General features: G+C 41.6%; 1 protein-coding gene across 6 annotated transcripts in view; it reads right to left on the bottom strand.

Annotated features, from left to right (window-relative positions):
- Positions 1 to 18,039, bottom strand: part of EGFLAM (EGF like, fibronectin type III and laminin G domains) — a 129,538-nt gene that overhangs the window by 26,507 nt on the left and 84,992 nt on the right. For 5 of the 6 annotated variants that reach the window (XM_039545252.1, XM_039545253.1, XM_039545249.1 and 2 more), the window contains 5 exons: positions 17,715 to 17,859; positions 15,435 to 15,624; positions 7,987 to 8,112; positions 7,134 to 7,377; positions 3,155 to 3,266 (listed from right to left, as the gene is read on the bottom strand). In XM_039545252.1, coding sequence (XP_039401186.1) covers positions 3,155 to 3,266; positions 7,134 to 7,377; positions 7,987 to 8,112; positions 15,435 to 15,624; positions 17,715 to 17,859 — 817 coding nt within the window. Of the gene's footprint in view, positions 1 to 3,154; positions 3,267 to 7,133; positions 7,378 to 7,834; positions 7,950 to 7,986; positions 8,113 to 15,434; positions 15,625 to 17,714; positions 17,860 to 18,039 lie in introns of those variants that run through there. The other variant, XM_039545256.1, reaches the window with a different exon arrangement.

Here is an 18,039-nt window from a genome sequence, read left to right as displayed (position 1 = left end):
GTGTGAAGTGGGAATAACTCCACTGCAGTCACACTGGTGTGATACTGGTAGCAGTGAAATCAGAACCAGGCCCTCAGAGTTAAAATGAACACTAGACAGAGAAGAGTCAAATGCTTGCAGTATTTGAAAAAAGCAAAGCTGTAATAAAGGAAACAGGTAAAAGGAGGAAATATCATATGTCTGAACTGGGTGCTGGAAGCTGAAGCAGTCACTCAGACGACACTGGAGTTCTGGTTTACCTTTTTGTATGAATTGGAAGGACTCTAAAGGTAATGCTAACTGTGTAATTCCAGTTCTGCAGGAGTTCTTAGTTGGCAGCTTCAAAGCCAACCTCTCTCTACAGCTCAAGCACAATGCTCAGCTAGAGGGAAAAACTAGAAACCACCTTCTTCTCCTTTGTTCATTATTGTTGGAGGAATCTCATCTAGGGCTTGATAGCAGATGAACCAGATTACCCATAATTCTTTGTAGTCCCAGATTTACATTAGGGCTGTCAATTAATCACAGTTAACTCGTGCGATTAACTCAAAAAATGAATTGCTATTAAAAAAATGAATTGCTATTCATCGCAATTTTAATCGCACTATTAAACAATAGACTACCAATTGAAATTTATTAAATATTTTGGATGTTTTTCTACATTTTCATATATATTGTATTTTGTGTTGTAAGTGAAATCAACGTGTATATTATTTTTTATTACAAATATTTGCACTGTAAAAGTGATAAACAAAAGAAATAGTGCTTTTCAATTCACCTCATACAAGTTCTGTAGTGCAATCTCTTTGTCCTGAAAGTGCAATTTACAAATGTAGATTTTTTTTGTTACACAACTGCACTCAAAAACAAAATGATGTAAAACTTCAGAGCCTGCAAGTCCACTCAGCTCTACTTCTTGTTCAGCCAATCGCTAAGACAAACAAGTTTCTTTACATTTACAGCCACGTAGATATCTTGCAATGTCAGCTACTACAGTGCCATGAGAATGCTTATTCTCACATTCGGTGACATTGTAAACAAGAAGTGGGCAGCATTATCTTTTGCAAATGTAAACAAACTTGTTTGTCTGAGTGATTGGCTGAACAAGAAGTAGGATTGAGTGGACTTGCAGGCTCTAAAATTTGACATTGTTTTATTTTTGAATGCAGGTGTTTTTTACATAATTCTACATTTGTAAGTTCAACTTGCATGATAAAGAGATTGCACTACAGTACTTGTATTAGGTGAATTGAAAAATAGTATTTCTTTTGTTTTTTTACAGTGCAAATACTTGTAATCAAAAATAAATATAAAGTGAGGACTGTACACTTTGTATTCTGTATTGTGATTGAAATCAATATATTTGAAAATGTAGAAAACATCCAAAATATTTAAATGGTATTTTAATTATTGTTTAAGAGTGCGATTAATCACATGATTAATTTTATTAATCACGTGATTAATTGCCATTAATTTTTTTAATCACTTGACAGCCCTAATTTATATATAAAATGCTATGATCCTTTGTGCATGAACCAAAGTGCTTTGTATCTATAATTCTAGAGCTTTGTGTCTATGATTCTAAGGAGTTTGGATGTTTGGTTGAACTTTATAGTGTGACCAAATAAGGGAAAGTGTGTAATATTTTTACCTGTTGAGAATGTGTCAAAATACCAAGGAAAAGACAACTTTTGATTTATTAATGAGGGATACTTGTTATTACAAAAGTCTTCAATATTCAATACAATAGTAACTCACTGAAAGATGTTTTTAGCTTATTAGGAATTACTTGTTTTCACAGGTGTTTCCTATAATAAGGATGTAGTTAGAAATATCTTTAGCTAATTGATTAAATAAGCTAAAATACCATAAAAGGACAAAAACTACAGCTATTATTAGCTCATTAATTAGGTAAGCTGAAATACCATAAAAGGAACTCCTCAGATAAATCAGTTATGGGAAAGGAATTATTTTCGGTCTTGAACAAGTATAGAAGGACGAGAGTTTTTGGAAATTAGTTAGGGGTAAATCAAGCTGAAGTCACTTTTCCAGTCTCCATCTCAGTTTGGTAACCATAGCCTTTATTTCTGTATTGTGCTGTACCAATTTTTAACTAACAACCTTTAATTAATAAATAATAATTAAACCTGATTATTTAACTAAAACCCAATAGACTGGTCAAAAAAATTTCCACTGAACCTGTTTTTGAGGGAAAACTGGATTTCCAATTAAATGAAATTTTGCATGAAAAGTGTCTGCTTTCCAGATAAAAATGCTACTTTGCCTGAAAACCTGAAGACTTTTCTCCTGAACAGGGCCGCCCAGAGGATTCAGGGAGCCTGGGGGCCCCCACCGTCGAAGTCCTGGCATTTCAGCAGCGGGTCCCGGTGCAGAAGGACCCCTCCGCCGTGGGTCTTTGGGGCACTTCAGCGGCGGGTCCCGGAATGGAAGGACCCCCCCCACCACCGAATTGCCGCCAAAGACCTGGAGCGGAAGACGCTCTGGGGACCTGGGACCCGTGAGAGTTTTCCGGGGCCCACGGAGCGAGTGAAGGACCCCACTCCAGGGGCCCCAAAAAACTCTCGTGGGGGCCCCTGTGGGGCCCGGGGTCTGGGGCAAATTGTCCCACTTGCCCCCCCTCCCCCTGGGCTGCCCTGCTCCTGAAAACTTTTGGATTTCAGATTTTCAGTGAAAAGTCAAATATTTCTGCATGAAGAAAATAAGCAAGCCATTTTTCAACCCTCCTGAGTCTCAGCTTATTTGGAGAAAAAGCTTTTCAGAGTGTAAATTCGAACACTTGTGCTTATAGGTGCTAGTGGGTTGAAAAATGCACATGCTGGTGTTTTGTAATAGGTACAGCTACGACCGATAAATTGAAGAACAGGAAGAAATGAACCTCATGTATGAAACAAGAAAGGTAGGTCGAAGCACACACACCTGGGTCAAGAGGAGGAAGAGAGATGCTCCCAGTTATGTCCTGGGTTCCTCTCCTTCCCAACTCAAAGCTAAAGAAGAGGCTTCCCCATATGTGTGCTTCAATAAACTCTTATAGGATTTGGAGAGCAGGGACTGGTTTATCTGAAGATCTCATTTTTGTTAATGTTTGGATGAGAAGTTAGGTCATTTTATGAACAAATTGCTTTATATATGAGAATATACGTTATATGCATCTTACCTCTGCCATTCCTTCTACTGGCTTTTGTTTATCAACCTGCAAAATAGCATTCTTTGCAGTGCGAGACACTCTGAGTTCATGCCACTGGCCCAGAATGACAGGTTCTTCACTCCTGTTTAAACCAAAAACCACAAACATAAAAACCTATAGGAAGTCTACACTTGCATCTTTTGATACTTTCAAACATTTGTCTTTACCAACTAGCCTTTTGAAGATAATGTCCATGACCCTTCCTTCAACAGAAACAAATTACTGAGTATCTTTACCTATTAGCATTAAATAAAATAAAGGGGAAAAATATGACTGCACAAAAACTCAATGTATATGAGGCTTAACAGAAGGCACCATTTCTAAACACTGGCAGTGAAGGAATATGTGTCAGTGTTCCCATACTAAACTAAAAGCATTTTAGTTTTAGTTGTAAAAACCACTTTAAGCAACCAGTGCACATTTAACTAACTGAGAGCTAAACTTTCTATTCAATTTCTGCAGTTACTTAGATTTAAATATATGAGGAAAAAGTCTCAGATAAACATCCCCAACTCCCAATGACAGAAGCTGGAGATACAGAAATCTACCTAAGGCAGAAGCTCCCCAAAGCCTTTGTTTCCTTATGAGACAGAAACATTTTGTGTTTGTAAAAAGAACAGGAGTACTTGTGGGACCTTTGAGACTAACACATTTATTTGAGCATAAGCTTTCGTGAGCTACAGGCCACTTCATCAGATGCATCGAATGGAACACATCTGATGAAGTGGGCTGTAGCCCACGAAAGCTTATGCTCATATACATTTGTTAGTTTCTAAGGTGCCACAAGTACTCCTGTTCTTTTTACGGATATAGACTAACACGGCTGCTACTCTGAAACCTTTCATTTTGTGTTTGCTTATCCATTAAATTTGGATAAACTCTTTTGATGCAGGCCGTCACAGTGAAATCCTTTATTTTATTTTATTTATTTATTTATTTAACTGCATGTTGTACATTAGGGGCCGTAAACAAATTATGACCCTAATTATGTAATGAGATTCTGAATAAGAACCATAGTCTCCTCTTGTTATGCCAAGTGACCACCAGTCTCACAGGAAACATTTTAAAACTGTTCAGATAATCTTTATTAACCTGGCACTAATCTGGGACAGAAAAACAGTCTGCAGAGTGGATAGAAACCACGTCCCCACAGATGTTACAATTAATGAAATCCTATAGACATTCCCTTTACTTTGAAATGTCATTTTTACTAGTTTAGGTTAAAGCAGTTCAAATCCAAATCATATCTCAAAGCTTTTGGACCTCATTTCTGCCAATGTTCCTCTGACACCAAACCCTCCAAAAAGCATCACCAAGCAATGTCATTCATCCTTTGTCCTTTTCTTGTTTAGTGGCCATTAGGGTTTAATCACCCTGGATAAATCAGTGGGTAATAGGTTTTAATGCCTTGGATAAATCAATATGTAATAAAGAAACCAGATGAGTCTGACTACTTAATAAGATGCAATACATGTATTCTCTGTCCTTTGCAGAAAAAGTCAGCATGCCTACCCTCCTGCTTTTGTAAACTGTAATTTTAATTAGGGATGAGTGAACCTTGCAGAGTTTGAGATTTTCAGAACTGCACATTTATTTTTTGGATTCACAGGGTTTGCAAAACTAGTACAAGTTTGTGACCCCTTTTGGAAATAATTTAAACCCTTTTTTCCTCAAGGATGAGTCATTTTTTAAAATTGTTTTTCTAGTTATATTGAATCTTTGTCTATGTGTTAGGGATAGACTCACTTCCCCTCATTTCTAGGTTCCTGATCCTGCATTAAGATCCAGGAATGTGAATATCTGTGCCCATGTGACGTCTCATGGACACAGTGGATCCTGGGACAGGATAGGCTGACACAGTGGTAGCCTGTACCTAATCTTCTATTCAATTTTTTTGTCTCCTCTTTTTACACCCTCTGTTGCTATCTGCCTGCATTCTGCTTCTTTGCTCACCATGTCACCTAAGCAAAGCACAAAACTCAATCACCTTCAAGATGAACTTTTAAACTCTCATCATCCAAGTGGCAATGAGCTCATCTATCCCTAATTATAATGATAACATTTACATGCAGCTCATTTCAGCATGGTGCAATGGCCAACATAGCCAGGAGACATGAGTCATATCCCTAGCTTTGGCACTGACTGCATGTGTGACTTTGGGCAAGTCACCTATGAACTCTCTGAGCCTATTTCACCATCAATAAAATAGGTATAATGCTGCTTACCTCATCTTTGAGATCTATGGAGGAATAGTGCCGTCCGAGACTGGTAGCAATCCCTACATTTAGGTTGCCTAACACTTGCCATTATAAAAGATTCTTGAAACCATTTTTTTAGATGCTCTAACATGTGCACATATGATACAGTCTTTACTTACATGCTCACATACTATATTTTTCACAGGACTTGATTCCTGATCCATCAGGGTTGTATAGCGAATCTGTATCATTGAGATACTAATGTTCTCCTACTTTATGCTGGAGAGAGATTCATTGTTTGTGTGGCACTCAGATACTATAATGATGAGTGCCAAAGAAAGTACCATGATGAAGTGAGTAATTCTATATTTGTTACAGGCTTTGGACGGTGTGTAATAAATAAGGCAGGGACTGCTCATTGAATAAATCACGTTTAAGTAATCACGTCTATTTCCTGTCCATTCTGTGCACTGAGGGAGGAATCCCTTGGGAAAAAAATAATAGGTGATCATATAATCAAAGACTATCAAAACTGCATACACACAAGGTGGCAGAACTAAGGTAGCATGGACAATCTAAATTCCTACTTTGAGTGCTTCACTTTGTAACCTGCAAACCTTTTAACACAGTTATTTGTATGTTATTACTCTTTGTTATTACTCTGTATTGTATGCTATCACTCTTTTGGATAGCTTTGATTGTTTTCAAGTAAGCTTACCATCAGGTTGACCAATTTTCCTTTTTTCAGCAATCATAACAACTTGTATTTTTCCTCAATTTATCTGAAATTCAAATATTAATTTCTTTCTCCCTCTCTGTTTTTTTTAAATGTAAAAAGCCAAATTCCACTCTCATATACACATGTACAACTCCTGATGGGAAGTGCATCCATCTATCTGAGTTAGAATTTGTCCCAAAGTGTTTTTAAACAGTAAAAATGCTATTTGGGGTAAAAAAATCATAATTTCTTTCACTATGTATCTGTGGTATGGATTACATATAGAAAATATGGGGGAGGGATAGCTCAGTAGTTTGCACATTGGCCTGCTAAACCCAGGGTTATGAGTTCAATCCTTGAGGGGGCCACTTAGGGATCTGGGGCAAAAATCTGTCTGGGGATGGGTCCTGCTTTGAGTAGCAGGTTGGACTAGATGACCTCCTGAGGTCCCTTCCAATCCTGATAGTCTATGATAGAGACTGCTTGAATGTATGCACTCAGGCCCTCCCACAGTGAAAATCAGTATATTTCACAGCCTCCAGTATGACTTGCATTTCTTACAAACACAGGAAATATATAATGGCCACAGGCAATATACTATATTACTCATATTATTGCTACATATTAGGCTATTGCTAAAGATTACTGTAAAATATCTACAGTTTCATTATATAATATTCCTTAATTTCTTGTGATAATATTACTGGGGCAAGGGGGTTAATATTTTTAAAGTATTTCCTCTGTATGGATAAGAACAACATCTGCAGTTACAGGGTAGGATGAAATGATAAGTGCTATCAATGCTCATGCTAGTTTCAGACCACCGGATAAGGGTAAAAGGAAAAATACTCCCATGTTATAGTATTGCAGTTAGACACATGGCTTCTATTCCTTCCCTAGAAGTACCCGTCACTGGATTTTGTTGGAGAGTGAATACATAACTACAGAAACCAGTAGCTTCTCCAACATGGCTATTCCTTTCCTATATCTTCCTTGTGGCATTGTTTGAAAAACTTTTACAAATAACATTTACCTGATAATGGCTGTTCCTGAACCACAGTCAAACCTAAACTCCACATAGCTGGCCACCATGTTAATAGACAGGAAGTCCTTGCTGTCTGTGTCATAGCTGTATAAGAGGACCCCATTCTCTGAATTTGGACGAAATGTCATCTCAAACTCCATGAAGGAAAGGTAGTTCTGTGGTTCCAATGGCCAGGGTGTTGTAGCAAATGACCTCAACGACTCATTGAACTGAGGTATGGCCAGGATAAATGCTGGAAGTCCAGAAAAAATAAGTAGGTCACCTTAGGCTCTAAGGTAAGAAACTGACTAACTCACTAACCAATTTCAGGCAGCTTTCTTCATTATGCATTTAAATCTACTGTGACGCTAGACGCCCTGCCATTCATTCTGCAGCTCTCAGGCACACAGGATAAACATGCTGCTGAACTTCCTTCCTCAGACAGCCCAGCTCCATTGGTCAGGCATAGAGAAACATCAGAAACGTGGCCCTGTTTTCTCCCAAGCCCTTAGAATTGCTTGCCCAGCAGGTAGTATGAAGAAGGAGCAATCCCTGTGCTCTGAAGTGCACAAGGACTGCAACCGTTCCCCTATCCACATGCAGTGGTCAAAGGGAACGTGGAGTCTCACCTGCTTATCCATGCAAGATGCACTCTAGCCCATAAAAACAAACAACATAACATGCACACAAGGCATCTATCACCATCTTACCAGCATATGCATGTGCTTTTCAGGAGAAGGAACAAATTGGGGCTGTTTTCTGACAGATCAATGACATCCAAAGTGGTCTTATCCTACTGAGGAAATGTATTGAACAAGGACTAACATGTAAGTCAGAAATAAAACATCTGGTGTCCTCTCACCTTCTTCACAATGACGACCTTTAAATCCAAGAGGGCAAAGGCACACGTATGAATCAGCTTGGCTTGCAGTGCAGGTACCACTGTTAATACAGGAAGCCTCATCGCAGATTCCACTGCTGCATTCACCTAAACTCAGAGCCAGAATGTCATACCATATCAGTTAATCCAAGAGGATTTAGCGGGCTGCTTGCTTGTTGTTAAAAACAAATGCAATTTGCTTTCTCAAGTAAACAGAATTCTCTCAATCTGCAAAACTACAAAGCAGATTTTAGGCTAAGTGGTTGATTTCAGCATTGATTTTACACTGTATCATAAAGATGATTTAAAAATGGTAGAAATCAGAACTAACCAAATAACAACTCACAAGATATTTTTTTACAGTATAACCATTCACCAGATGACTGGGTTTTGCCTACCCTCAGTAGCATCTTTGTTGTTCTCACGAATGGGTATTTCAGAATCAACATGTGTCACCCAATTGTTTACATTACAAACATGCTGATTTGTTTATCCTCAATTATCTTAAGTGCTGCTTTGTTCATTCAGAGTTTGGGGACAGTATGGTAAGTACTGAATGTGTTAAGCAGCAGCATCTAAGCTTATTAACCAACATGTAGTTGTTAACTGTTCTGTCTGCACTGCAGGGGATCCATATTACCAACATATGGGTTTTCTAATCACCATTTCCACCACACTGGCATATGATGTCTACAGTACAGAAAGGTGCCCTGAGGTAACAATATCAAAACTGTCATAGAAGGAGGGATTTTTTTAATTTCCTTCTCAGTCAGTGTTTAATACTTAAAAGTGTATAAAGTACCAGTTAACTCAGATATTTTTCTTTATTTTAAATTATATTATTGTTTATTTAAATCATTTCCCCCCTAGTCTACAAGAAAAAATTGTAAATATAAGTTAACAAGGCCCAGATCAACACATGCACTGTGTGTGAGTGTAAGCACATTCCTTATGTTTCTGCAGTGTTTTAAAGGGGTAAAGTGCTACAAAATGGTGAAGGAGAACAAATTTACACTTGAGTAGCTTCAAACATACTCCTGGAGGTGGGGTATATATATATAGAGGGAGCTCCAAGTGAGTATTTTCAGAGTGATTTACCTCAGATTACAGATTGGATCACTTAGACAAGAAACATGCACAAGAGTGAGTAAGAAACAGAGTCAGAACTGACAAGCTGGGAGCGGTTGCATTATCTGGGGTGACTGAGCAAAGTTTGGCAAACCTGCTGCTGACAAGAGGAACCCTTTTTTAAAAAAGGGAGAGGAGCATCAGGCAGAAATATTTAATCTACTGCACAGGGCACTGCAAAACCTCAGAGGGGTCCTGGCATGAGTGCAGTTCAAACCCAGAGTTTGATTTCCTATCTTACATTCAGTGTGTAAAGAACAGCAGGAAAAGAACTTCTGTATAGATTTAACACATGATAAACTTCAGTGCAGCCAGTCATTTCAACCAGAGTTGATTAATTGTTTTGTCCTGTTACACAAACAAGAAGACCACTGTGCTATACATCCTGGAATATAACCTTTGGATCACAGAAGTCAGAGATGGAAAAAGGTCTATTAGCTCATTTTGTCCCTCTCCCTGATAGTGCAGAATTGTTCCCTATTGTACATTTATAAGTGTTTCGTCAAGCCCAGTTTTTAATGTACCAAGTGATGGCCTGATTACACTATTCATAGCACAAAGTATGACGCACCCAACCAGAGGACAGGTTAAAGACAGAACCCATGTGGACACATCTCCTCAGGGACAGGATGAATTCCACTTCCAGGTGAAGAGAGACAATTACCCTACAAAATGCCTCCCCTGCCAGCCAGCTGTGTGAGCAGCTGTTCTTGCAATGCTAATTATTCCCCTTCATGTCTCACAAACAGCTGTCAACCATGGTAAAGGGGGACTGGATAAGAGTGGGAACGAGGAGTACTTGTGGCACCTTAGCCCTGGTCTACACTGGGAGGGCTGGGAGTGTCGATCTAAGTTATGCAACTTCAGCTACGTGAATAACGTACTTAGATCAACTTACTGTGGTGTCTTCACCACAGTAAATCAACTGCTGCCGCTCCCCTGTTGACTCTGCTTGCACCTCTCGTGGTGCTGGAGTACAGGAGTCAACGGGAAAGGGCTTGGGGGGGTCAATTTAGACGTGATAAATTGATCCCCACTGGATCGATCGCTGCCTGCTGATCCGACGGGTAGTGTAGACATACCCTTAGAGACTAGCAAATTTATTTGGGCATAAGCTTTTGTTGGCTAAAACCCACTTCATAGGATACATGCAGTGGAAAATACAGGAGGAAGATATATATATCCACTGCATGCAGCCGATGAAGTGGGTTTTAGCCCACAAAAGCTTATGCCCAAATAAATTTGTCAGTCTCTAAGGTGCCACAAGTACTCCTCATTCTTTTTGCTGATACAGACTAACATGGCTATCACTAGGAAACCTATACTTTGAGGCTCTCTCCCCACTTATCACTAATAAGCACAGCAGCACCATGATGGAGGTGAATAGTACAAGGCCTATTTTATAGATGGGGAAACTGAGACAACCAGTGAATGGCAAAGTCACAGATGGAACCCAGACGTCATGGGTTCCAGTAGGGTTCTCTAACTGTTAGATTCTACTTTTGTTTCTTAATCATAAGGATATGAGTTTTCTGATAGACTATGGAGTACCTCTCTCTGTCCCTCAGTCCAGCGCCAGCAGCTGAGCAGGTGTGGTGATCCTCCTCAGGCCCCCCCCCCCTGTCTCCTCCCCCCCCCCCATGGGGGTGCTGCCCCCCCCTGTAACCCTTTCCTCCCCTCTCTCCCCTCTCCTCCCTCCCCCTCCTCACCCCCCCTCCCCACCCCCCACCTTCATCCCCACCTTGCCCCTGCATCATAGCCAGCCACTGGGGGGCACTGCAGACAGCAGGGCAGACTATCATCAGAGCAGGAGGTGTTTTGGGCCTCTTCCTACCCCTACCCTGGCTTGGCCCCCCCCCCCCCTGTGCCTCCTGGCCTGCTGCTGGCCCTGGCCTGCCTGGGGCTGCTGCCCAGCACAGCTCCTCAGCCTCACAGCAGCCCAGCCCCCCTTGCCTTCACCACCCCCAGCACCCAAGCCCAAGCCCTTCCTCTTCTTTTCTCTTCAGGAGAGGCCTCTCTGGCCTCTGCCTCCCTTTTTAAGGCCTGTGTGGGCCTGTGGGGGGTGGGCCCCCCCCAGCTGCACTTCCTCAATCAGCCCAGCCTTGAGAGTAGCCGCTCTCAAGCCCTGCCAGGCCACTTTTAAACCCCTCACAGCAGGAGCAGGGTCCACCCTGCTACAGGAGTCATCTGCAAATATATATGATGTAGCAGTGTAGCGCTTCCAGAGTGTTCACTCTCAAGGCTTGTCTACACTAACAGTGCTGCAGCTTCTCCCAGCAGCATAATTACGCCACCTCCTTGACAAACGGTAGCTATGTCAATGGGAGAAGCCCTCCTGTCAACATAGCGCTGTCTGCACTGGGGGTTAGGACAATACAACGGTGTCACTCAAGGGTGTGAGCAACATAGTTATATCAACCTAAGTTTGTAGCTCAGACCAAGACTCAGTGGTCTGTGCACTTGGATGCAGATGTTTTTCAGAGGAACATATCTCTGAGACGGGATAAAATCCTGGCCCCAGTGAAGTCAGTGGTAAAGCTTGCATTGATTTCAAAGCGGTTCACCCAAAGGATTCCACCCAGGGGGGAGTCCAAATTACATGTCAGCTCTCTATGAGTTTGTGGCCTGGGGAAAACCGCTAGTAAAACATCAGGCTTTATGAAGGCCTGCTGTGCCACAGGGAAATTCTCCCATGGAGACAGTGAGCAGAGTCTGCATTGTGTCCTTCCAACACGAGACTGTCCCAAACAGCATATGCACTGCTTCCTTCCCCACATGGCTCCCACTGGGGCAGGAGAACGTTAAAACTGTAACTGGAATTCCACAGGATCCATCTCTTGCAAAGGCCACACTAGGGAATGAAAGTTCCACTGCTTTGTCCTTTGGCTGCTTGGCCAGACTCTTCTGGGCACCCCTCCCAGGGGACTTTGCATTATCCGGGGGCCCTGAGTTATGCCAGCAGTATCTAACTCATCACCATCACGATGCTAAAGAGGGACAAGTTATGCAACAATTTATACCAATCTTCACTAGCTACCCAGATTGTCAGCTACATGGGGCAGTGTTTGCACAGTGGGGCCTGTTCCCGATAGGGACCCTTATGCTCTACCACAATATAAACAGCAGGAGTGAAAAGGAGGTCCAGCAGCACACCGAGGCAAGAAAGGCCAGATAGACTGAATTCACTTACCAAGCTTCATAAAGAAAAATCCAATAATCCAATAAACAGACCTCTCAAAACAGATGTTAGCAACTGATGACCTCTTCCTATCCCATCTGTTCACTCATCAACATCATTATCACCATGGAATATTTAAGGCCTCAACACAAAGAGACAAACTAAACATGGCCAGTACCGTCCCTTCCCTCATTCAGCAATATACTAATGAATCTGCGGTCTCATGAATTATTAACAGAGGACTACATTTAAATGTCAGGCTTTGACATCTGTGGGACTGGCCCTGGAAAGTGCTACTGGAAATCCCTGCTTGGGAGGAGAGCACCAGTACTGTATTAGGAGGGTGTTGCAGGTTACCAGAGACACATGGGCCAGGGCTGGCTCCAGCTTTTTTGCCGCCCCAAGTGGTGAAGAAAACAAACAAACAGCCAATTGGCGGCACTTCAGCGGCAGGTCAAAGAGGAAGAGAGGGACTGAGGGACCCACCGCTGCATTGCCGCCGAAGACCCAGACGTGCCGCCCCCCTTTCTATTGGCTGCCCCAAGCACCTGCTTCCTTCGCTGGTGCCTGGAGCCGGCCCTGATATGGGCAGAGATGTAAGTAGAAACCTACACAACACAACACCCATCTGTACTATGTCTAGTGTAGAGGTGGTCATTGCTGTTAGTTTTGCACTTTCATGAGCAGCAAATTTAAACAAAATCTTTGAGATAAAGGACAATAGATTTTTAAAAATTAATGGTAGACTGACATGTTCTCAGTGATTAAGGTGAAGAGACAGCTTTTGTTTCAGCCAGTGCATTCTCAGTTTCTAAAGACCATCCACAAATTCACATCTTGCCTGGCGGTTAGACTAGATGACCCTTGCGGTCCCTTCTAACCCTATGGTTCTATGATCCTGCTGTCCAAACAACCCCTCCTCCCCACCCCCCCAGGTGACACTGAGGTATTCCATTTTTCAGTTCAGTATTGATGAGTACACTGAAAAGTCAAGCTTCCCCTCCTGCATCTCATGTCTGCATCAAATCCCAGGGTGTGAGACCTTCACAGTGGCAGAAGAGCAAGAAGGGAGCTTCAGCAGGAATATGTAGTACTAAAGGTGTCAGCCCTTCCTCCTTTGCCAGCACTTTGATTTACAGTTCTATGTGGGATTCATAATCCCACCAGTAGGACTGATTTATACACAGGACAGGCCTCTCTTTTCTTTTTTTCCATTTTGTGGTCCCTGATTTATACCCAATATAGCAGAATAGAATGGAAGGTCAGTTACCAGAAAAGCTGAAAGACTTGAATGGCTAATTCCAGTTTATATTATGTACAGTTTTAATTCATTTTCTATACTGTTTGCAAAGCTTCCATGGTACTTGGTACACAGCAAATTCTGCAATTGTGAGGAGCAATGAAACTCACAGTGTGGCTCTATCTTTCAGCTTCAGATCACACATGGAAAAATCCAGCATTTATTTTAGTTGATGTTGATTGTTAATGCAACAGTGTGTGGAAGGCACGTGGCTGGGAATTATTGTAGTTGGGACCCAAGAGGCACTAGAGATTAGGGATCAGGGAACCTTAGAAAGGTTTTAAGCCGTTTTCCATAGATTCTCACTCTATCGTGAAATTACTCTCTGTGCTTCCAAAACCCTATTTTTTTCAGTGTCCAGTTTCTGGGTCAATCTGTTCCTTTCTTATATGGCACAGAAGTCTGGTCATTTTATCCAGAGAATACAGAGCAGTTGTTAAAAAGTTTCATACCGATCACTGCCGTACTGGGATTTGGACTGCGAAACTACAAAAAAAGAGAAGAAAGATGACTTTGTGGCTGAAACACAGGACAGTCAGGATGTATGGGTTCTATTCCTGCTTTTGCCACTGACTCACTGTGTGACCCTGGGCAAATCACCTCTTCTGTTTAGATTGTAAGTGTGACAGACATGTCAATTTCCTGCAATATTTTTGGGAGACTTTACTGAATTAGGTTTAAATAGCTTTGGGGTCCATTGTATTATAAAGACAAAATTGATATATTATTGTGGGGATTGTATGTAAGTTCTCTAGATGGAAGATACGGCCTATGTAAGTGTTATAAGCATCAAACGACTATTTTAAACAATGTGCCACACAAGAAGGAACTTCTGGATAAAGATATATGGATTTCCCTAGGAAGTACAAGGGGAAGAGGGGAATACAGATTCCCACCTCTGCACCCAACCTTTTGCAGCTATGCCCTGAAGAGATAACCATTGTCTGGCTGATAATCTATTCATGGTCTCTGCAGATCAGAGTTGCAGTCTGCATAAAGGAAAGGCTAACCTATGCATAAGGCTTCTTGTTCTGAGCAAAAAGCTGTTATGGATTTGTGATGACAGATGAACCCCTTGGTGGAATTCGAAGGACTGAATCCTATCAGAGTCCTTATTGGAATTGGGGGTGATCTCTGGTCATTTTCCCCGGAGGTGCTCAACCACTGCTCAGCCCCAGGCCCTGCCCCAACTCAACCCCTTTCCCCAAGGCTCCACCCCACCTCTCCCTGGCCCCACTTCACCCCTGCCCCTCCTCTTCCCCGCCTCTTTCCGCCCCCTCCAGCAAGTGCGCCCCATCCCTGCTCCTCCCCCTCCCACCCAGCACCTCCTGCACGCCGCTGAACAGCTGTTCTGTGGTGTGCAGGAGGCACTGGAAGTGAGGGGGAGGAATTGATCAGTGGGCTGGCGGCCCTGGACGTGACTCGCGGACCCCCTGGAGTACCCTTGCAGACCACCAGGGGACTGCTGACCCCAGTTTGAGAACTGCTGGGCTCTGGGGCCTCATTTGGGAAGAAGAGTCCATTATCATGCCAAGAAATTCTGTCATGGATCTGAAATTCATCCATGGGAGCTCCCACTTTCCCTGGGGCAATTACTAATGATGTGCCCAGGCCAACAATCAGCATGCTTGTCTTCACTATGTTTGAAATACAAGCTCAAAATCCTTTACAGAGTCTAGAGAAATACTATACAAAATATACAGACCTATCCCCCACTGTCCCCAACCAAACTCTGAACACAATTGTTTCATTTTTCAAGTCGTAGAAAATAACCCTATTATTCTTGTTTAACATTGATAAAGGACCCCATAACATTGCACTTACCTACATCAGCACCACTTAAAGCCTTCCCTAGTGGCCAGGGTCTCATGTCAACTATCTTCCCATTGACAATGAGTGACTGAACGCAGCCCTGAAAGCCACGGTTGGTTCCTGCTGCTCTGACCAACCAGTATGCACTAGGAGCACCACCAAGATAGAAAGGAGTCCGGAAGGTAATTTTACTATATTGGCCCTACAAGGTAAAACAGAGCTGTTCAACTATTTTAAATAACACATTATATTCTATGATAGACTAATGAAGGCAAGATAATTAAGCCATGCAGTCATGATCAGTTTTTTCCCCTCAATGAAGAAAAAGAGGCCTTTGAGGAAAATTAGGTTGTCCGTTAGTAATTCTCTCCCACCTATTCCTCCTCCCAAAAAAATCACCACCCTAAACATTTACTTTTATGCCTATTTCTTATCTTGATGTTATGGATCTACTAATGTAAACAAAATTAATGAATCATTTGATTATGAGGGCATGTCTGTCCTTCCTTTGCACTTCCCAGTATAAATTGTTTTCCTATGTTTGTGTTTTCATTTGTAGGCTCTGTGGAGTCCAGAGTAACTTAATATTTGTGTCTTGGACAGCACTGAGGAAAGTGTGAGCATTAAATAAATAAATAGTAATAAGTTAAGCCCCAGTGTTAAAAGGAGAGATTTCAGTGGAATTATAACCATTTATGTCAAGGCTAAATTTTATTGTACATCTTTTGTTTTCTTTAGGCCAGGACTAAATTTAAAGTTTTACTGGCATATCTATGTTGGAAAGGCATGTTATTTATTAATTAATTTTTTTTTTTTTGAGGACATAGTTATCTCAGAAAGCGTTCTAGTGCAGATGCAGTTATGCTGGGATAAGGTGCTTTACACCAGTACATCTTATTTTGGTTCCCCTATCAGAATAAATTTTACTGGCATAAGCACTTGTATAACCAGTATAATTGTGCTACACTTAGGTGGGGGGTTTACTGCTTCAACTATGCCAGCATAGTTAAAGTGCACAACTTTTAAGTGTAGCCAGTGCCTTTGGGTCTTTTATTTTAAATACTATATTTAGAGTCTGTAAATAAATGTCTAAAGCCAAATCTAGTGATATAACCTCTGGAGCCAAATCAAAACCATTCCATTTTCAGGGGGTGACAGTGGGGGCTTGTTGTGGTTGTCCTGGGGGTAGTAGAAGTAACAAGAGCTGAGTTATTGGCAATTGTCCACTAATTATTTTCCTTCTGTTCTCTCTTCAGGTCACAGGGGATCAAGTCAAGGTATCTTCATTTATAATATTTATCTTGGCTGTGCCTCATGAAATCATTGGAGTTAAATGAGGCCTCACTCAGGGCAGATTCTTGCACTGTGTCTCTAACTGAATGACAACTGTTCATAGTCTATTATTAATTTTATTTTTCTTTGTTTTTCTTTTCAGTTCAATCTTAGGTGTTTTAGTATTTTTCCTTTTACAGTGAACCAGTGTTTCTACAGTTTTCCACCATCTCTATTTTTAATTTTATTTAATGAAAATATAATTGAGATATTTTGTCTTTGAGGCCCTTGTTTCATTGTACATGCACATTTGTATATGTCTCTGGGGCCCTGTCTGCTCTACAGGTGCTACATAGTTAGGGTGCCGCAGCTGTGCTGTGGTAGTGCTGTAGCATAGACACTTCCTATAGTGACAGAAGGGGTTATTCTGTCACTGTAGGTAATCCACTTCTCCAAGCAGCAGTAGCTATGTTAATGGAAGAATTCTTCCATCAACCTCGTTGCATCAACACTGGTGGTTAGTTGGCTAAACTATGGTTCTCAGGGTGGGAATTTTTCACACAACTGAGCACTGTGTCTATGTCAACCTAACTTTTAAGGATAGACCAGGTCCGGAGGGTGAGGTGGGATGTGTGCATGCATGAGAGAGAGAGAGGTATTTTTTTATCTGGACTAGGCAGCAGTGGGGAGCAGATATGGGAGGCAAGGAAAGGAACTCGGGACAGCAACAGTACGCTCTGCTAGATATTGGAAAGGAGAACACATCTGGGGCTAGGGAGGGTGGCTGGAGGATTGCTGGACAATGGGAAAGTGCAGTGAGGAAACCAAGCCTTTTTAAATATTCAGTCTGATTTATGTGACTATAAATCTGTTAAAATTGATTCTGGTTCATGCAACTGTCCCATCCCTAATAAAGACACACAAATTTAATCTGATCTATTATAACACACTCCCTATTAGGAAGAAATGCCATCAGTCTGCAGAGAGCCAAGGCTGAGCATTAGGAACCTGATTACTTACCTGAGATTTACCTGTGACTGGTGTGTCGTTATCCAGCCGGAGCCAGCCATTCAGCCCATCTCTGAACACAGTGACACTGTGCCAGTTGCCCAGTTTGATTTTGCTTTCACTCATAATGACTGCAACTCCAGTCCCACAATTGAACCTGCAAGAGCCAGACAATGGGCCCAAAAGTGACAATTTTTCATTAAACAACCAACCTAACCTTGTTTTTTGACTAAGAAAGGTGCCTTCTCTTCTCAGACCCTTTCTGTTTCTCCTTTTACATTAAAGAGCAATATAAAAACACTCAGACAACTGATCTATATCTGGTCTGTTTTAGTGC

Source organism: Mauremys reevesii, linkage group 6 (genome assembly GCF_016161935.1).
Source record: "Mauremys reevesii isolate NIE-2019 linkage group 6, ASM1616193v1, whole genome shotgun sequence".
Taxonomy (NCBI): domain Eukaryota; kingdom Metazoa; phylum Chordata; order Testudines; family Geoemydidae; genus Mauremys; species Mauremys reevesii.
This window is presented reverse-complemented; position numbering and strand designations above follow the sequence as displayed.